This window comes from Agrilus planipennis, unplaced genomic scaffold, assembly GCF_000699045.2.
Source record: "Agrilus planipennis isolate EAB-ADULT unplaced genomic scaffold, Apla_2.0 scaffold92, whole genome shotgun sequence".
NCBI lineage: Eukaryota > Metazoa > Arthropoda > Insecta > Coleoptera > Buprestidae > Agrilus > Agrilus planipennis.
Genome location: NW_020438900.1, coordinates 151,693 through 156,764, shown reverse-complemented (window position 1 = coordinate 156,764; position 5,072 = coordinate 151,693). Strand labels below are relative to the sequence as shown.

Below are 5,072 nucleotides of genomic sequence, written 5' to 3'. Positions count from 1 at the left end.
TCAATTTTTCCGTCCAGTACCGTTCGGATTATACGTTATTTGGTCATGCGTCAAATTCAGTGTAATATCTTTAAATGCTTGAATAGAGTTTTGAAGGAGCGTCACTTGACTACTCATTAGGTTTTGAATTGACTTTTGATTTTCTGAGAGAGTAGAGATAGCCTTATCATACCTTTCAGCATCTTCATTGTCTAAATTTCCGGTAAGAGATTTTATTATTGATCCTAAACCATTAACTAAACCTCTTTTAATTCTTTTATTATAAGCAGGATTAATCTGGTATATTTGAGTACTTATTTTGTTCTGTAATGTCGTAATTAAATTGTAGGAATTATAAAATTCATATTTATGTTGCGTAGAATTTTCAATTATTGTTTTGAGTTTTTGGAAACTATTTTTGAGTGCCGTGAATTCATTTATCATATTTGTAATATCAAAGATTTGTACAAGAGACCAGTGATTGATAACATTTTGTGCTATACCTAATTTAAGCGGTAGAATTCCGGGGTTATTATTCAGATTGTAAAAATTTGAAGAAGTTACTGCTACTGCGAAGCAGAAGGTGTATCTGAAACAAGAGGTATTTTTAATTCTTTTACGTGTATAGTTTCTGTCTTGTTATTGGATTTATTTTTAACCTTTACTTTATTATTTTCTAATAATTCGATAATTTCGTAAGGTCCTTTAAATTTATTTTCTTTTTTATCACGTTGAACATTAACCTTATAGACAGTTTGACCAATTTTAAATTGATGTGTCTCACCTTTGATATTTCTTTTTTCCAGAACTTTTGTTTTCTTTCTTTTTAAATCTTCGGATATATTCTGATACAAGTGTTTTATTTTGTCGTTATGATTCGCAACGTAGTCTCTATAATATGTTACGTCTATTAAAACTGAAGGGTCTCTACAACTTGTATGACCTAAAGTTACTTCTAAAGGTGTAAAGTGTGTACTTGAATGTATGGTATTATTATAGGCAATAAGTGCATATAACATTATTTTTGCAATAGGGTAATTTTGATATTTTTGATTAAGTATTCTTAAATGTTCTATAAGAGTTGAATGAAACCGTTCAATCAATGAGTTGGATTCGTGGTGAAATGGGGTAGTAAAATGTATATCTATTTTGTGAGCTTTTAGTAATTCCTTTACCGTGTCATTTTTAAATTCTGTTCCATTGTCCATAACTATCTTTTCAGGTAGGCCATAGAAACAAAAATATTGTAAAAGCTTATTACAAATTTCGATNAGCTACTACAGATTAAAACGCAAATTCTCATGAATATTTCAAATTTATTAATACAATTATTAATACATTACTTTATAATTGAAAAGCATGTTAACAATCAGGTGTACATGATCCTGAATGATAATTATGATAAAAACATTCGAAACAAACATTCTTTCTGCACCAAGAACAACAAATAAATGCTGTTTTGTTACAATTACAATGAGTTTTCAAAAGGTCCAATGAAAAACACGCTTGGTTTACATTTGTAAAAAATTTTTTTGTATCACAAAGTCCACTAGCAAACCAGGCATATTGTATCATTTGATGAAATATTGGCGCTGATAATTGGTGATGAACAATTGAATGGATTTTTAAGCAATCTTCTCGAGAATGAATTTCATAATTTTTGTCTAGCAGATCAGCTGTGCTCTGTAATCTTTTGATAAAATTTTTGACTTGTCTATAGAAATAAACATCGCATGGTTGAACTAAGGGAGTACATTTTGGAGGTATAATTTTAGTTGTACATGTAGGCATTTTCTCTTCATCTTGGAATATATGAGCTATATGAACTGTAGAAACTTTGAAGTGAGAAAAAAAGGGATAATAAGAGTACTTTAAATCTTATTCACTAACCGTTACAATGTGAACTACGCATCTATTCCACCTCTGTTCAACAGTTCATTTCTGAATTTTATCACGAACAGACGTATTTGTGCAGCAAAATTGACTCCGAAAAATTATTTTACAATTTTTACAATGGCATCAAGCGAAGCAAGTGGTTCACACAGTGTCGAAGAAATTCCTGATAGCTCCTTACACAGTGATTTTTCGAAGCAACGGCTAAAAGATGGAGTAGTGTATTATGAAAACTTACTTCTCGAAAATGATTTAATTATGGAAAGTTCTTCTGATACACTATCTGAAGATGCTATGTTGATAGGTAGAGAGTTATACAATAGTACATTAGATGTGTTGAGTGAAAAGAAGTTTATAAGTGATGAAGAATTGATTCATGCTCAAGAAGAGTGCATAGAAGGTAATTTCGAAGCAATTGCAGATGACTCACATGATGACTATGTCCCAGATGAAAAAAAATTTAAAAAGTCGGATTTTATTACCCTGGAATATAAAATCAAAGTTTTAAATGTAGCAAAAGCCCACCCTACATGGAAACTAGACACATTACAAAAACATGGATGTGGTCATTTAAAAAGAATGGATCATTTAAAAGTATGGGAAAAAGACGTGGAACAGGGTGGAACAAAATTTGATAAATTTCATGTGATCGATTCTTGGACATATGACCGCTTTGTTGAGATGAGAAGAAATTATAAACAAGTGACAACACGAAATCTGCAGCAATGGGCCTTAGCTGCCGCTAGTCAGTTTCCTGATCTTCAATTTAAAGCATCGAACCGGTGGGTAGCGAAATTCAAACAAAGACACAATATTTGTCAACGGAAAATTACTAGATTTGTGTCAGAGAAAGAAACATATAGCATTGAAACAATTTTGGCCTCTGCAGAAACCTTTCGTCTTCAAACAAAACAATTAATATCCAACTTTAATAGTGACTTCATTATCAATACGGATCAAACAGGTATATAAATTTTTCCTTTGTAAACTAATTACTATCTATTTCATTATTAAATTGAATAAGAATAAATCGTAAGACTTATTTCCAGGATGTCAATATCAATCACATTTCAATAGAACACTGACAGATAAAGGAAGTAAGACAGTTTTTGCTAATGTACAGGATATGAATAAGTTGTCACACACATATACTGCACAATATAGCATCACATTGTCTGGAAAATTACTACCACAAGTTTTCATTTGTTTGCAAGAACCTACAGGTGATTTCGGGCCAAGAATTAAGCAACATGTGGAGGAATATGTAAAAAAATATAGGAATGTTGTTGTCACATCATCGAAATCAGGAAAACTGACCACTATCCTCTATAAAAAATTTCTGGTGAAATCTTTGATGCCATATGTTCAGAAGAATAAGTTTCTTTTATTAGTCGATTCATGGACAGGACAAACAAGAGCAGAATTATACGATGAAATATTCCAAGATGAAGAGAAAATGCCTACATGTACAACTAAAATTATACCTCCAAAATGTACTCCCTTAGTTCAACCATGCGATGTTTATTTCTATAGACAAGTCAAAAATTTTATCAAAAGATTACAGAGCACAGCTGATCTGCTAGACAAAAATTATGAAATTCATTCTCGAGAAGATTGCTTAAAANAATAAAATCTGGCCACTTGTCTCCGTCCGTCTTGATAAGACCGCCTCAAACTCAAAGGCAATATTCGACCTTGGTAAACTCTGCGGCCTCAACATCAAAGTTGAGCCGAAAAAGGCAACAAAGGATGTTCCCCAATGCCGCCGCTGTATGAAGTTTTGCCTTACAGCCAACTACTGTCACGCAGCCTGGGTCTGCACTTTCTGCGGCCGTAACCACATCACTGCCGAGTGCAAGTCCAAGGACAAGAAGGATGCTAATCCTTCTTGTGCCAATTGCAAAGGGAACCACCGCGCCACCTACCGCGGCTGTCCTAAGGTTCCCAAAAAAACCTCCCCTTCATCCCCCAATAAAACCGTCACTCCCGTTGCTTCCCAAAGCACAAAAACTACCGCCTATCCTTCGGCTACCACTTTGGCAGCACCATCCCAAATGTCCTACGCCAAGGCAGTAAGAACCGCCCCCCCTCCCCCCGCCAAAAAACGCAACACAAGCACTCCACCAGCTGTAGTTGCAATCCCAAGTTTGGAACAAAGACTTCAAGTCATTGTTCAAACCATGGTCGCCAGCATTGTCGCCGCCTTACAACAAACCACCAATGTCTAACACCGCCCAGTCAGACAACCTTCGTATAGTTACCTGGAATGCCCAAAGCATTAGAGGTAAATTGACTGAACTCGAACACTTCCTCGAGGATAAGTCAATCGGTGTTGCTTGCATCACTGAAACTCACCTGTCCGAAAAAATCAAACTTTTCGTCCCGAACTTCTCTTCCTACAGAAGTGACCGTGAAAACCGCAGTGCCGGCGGTGTCGCCATACTAGTTAGGAACTCAGTAAAACACAGGCCTATCCCTTTGGCCACAAACTCTTTAGAAACAGTAGGCATCGAAGTTTCACTAACCTCCGGTCCTCTCAGGATTATTTCTCTCTACTCCCCCCCTTCGGACAGAGACCTTTCTGAACTCCCCCTTCTACTCCCCCAAGGCGTTCCGACCATCGTTGCCGGCGACTTCAACGCTAAACACATCTCTTGGGGCTGTCGACAAACAAACAATAAAGGCAACTCCCTTCTAGCCAAAATTCTTCAGTTCAACCTCACAGTTGAAGCACCATCTGACCCCACATTCCTCCCTACCCCCCACCATCAATCCCCTGACATTCTTGACATTTTCGTCACGAAAAATGTCACACTTTCCGCCGATCCTATCGTCTTAGACGCATTAAGCTCGGACCATCTCCCAGCCCTTATTGAAGTCGGCCGCCCAATCCTCAACCCCCCAAACCCAACCACGTCACTAGACTGGTTGCACCTTCGTTACACCCTGGAAAAATCTTCATTCAAGTGCACTCCAATTCGCACAATAGCGGAACTTGACGAAGCTGTGAATCTCCTGTCAAACGAGATTACCAGCGCAGTCGAGCTCTCCACTACCTCCCGCCCAACGCCCACCAAAGACAGAACCCTCCCAGCAGACATCCTTGACCTCCTTAAGAGGAAAAACAAGGCCCGACGTCTGTGGAATAAATACCGCGTCCCCGCCCAACGTGCAGAGGTAAACGCCCTTCAACGAGAACT

At 37.2% G+C, this 5,072-nt stretch overlaps 1 protein-coding gene across 1 annotated transcript; it reads left to right on the top strand.

Annotated features, from left to right (window-relative positions):
- The first annotated feature begins 1,306 nt into the window (after nt 1-1,306).
- Nucleotides 1,307-3,502, top strand: LOC112904070. Its single transcript, XM_025973275.1, has 2 exons — nt 1,307-2,836; nt 2,922-3,502. The coding sequence occupies exons 1-2, from the start codon at nt 1,993-1,995 to the stop codon at nt 3,500-3,502; spliced, it is 1,425 nt and encodes a 474-aa protein (XP_025829060.1). The 5' UTR covers nt 1,307-1,992.
- The last annotated feature ends 1,570 nt before the right edge of the window (nt 3,503-5,072 follow it).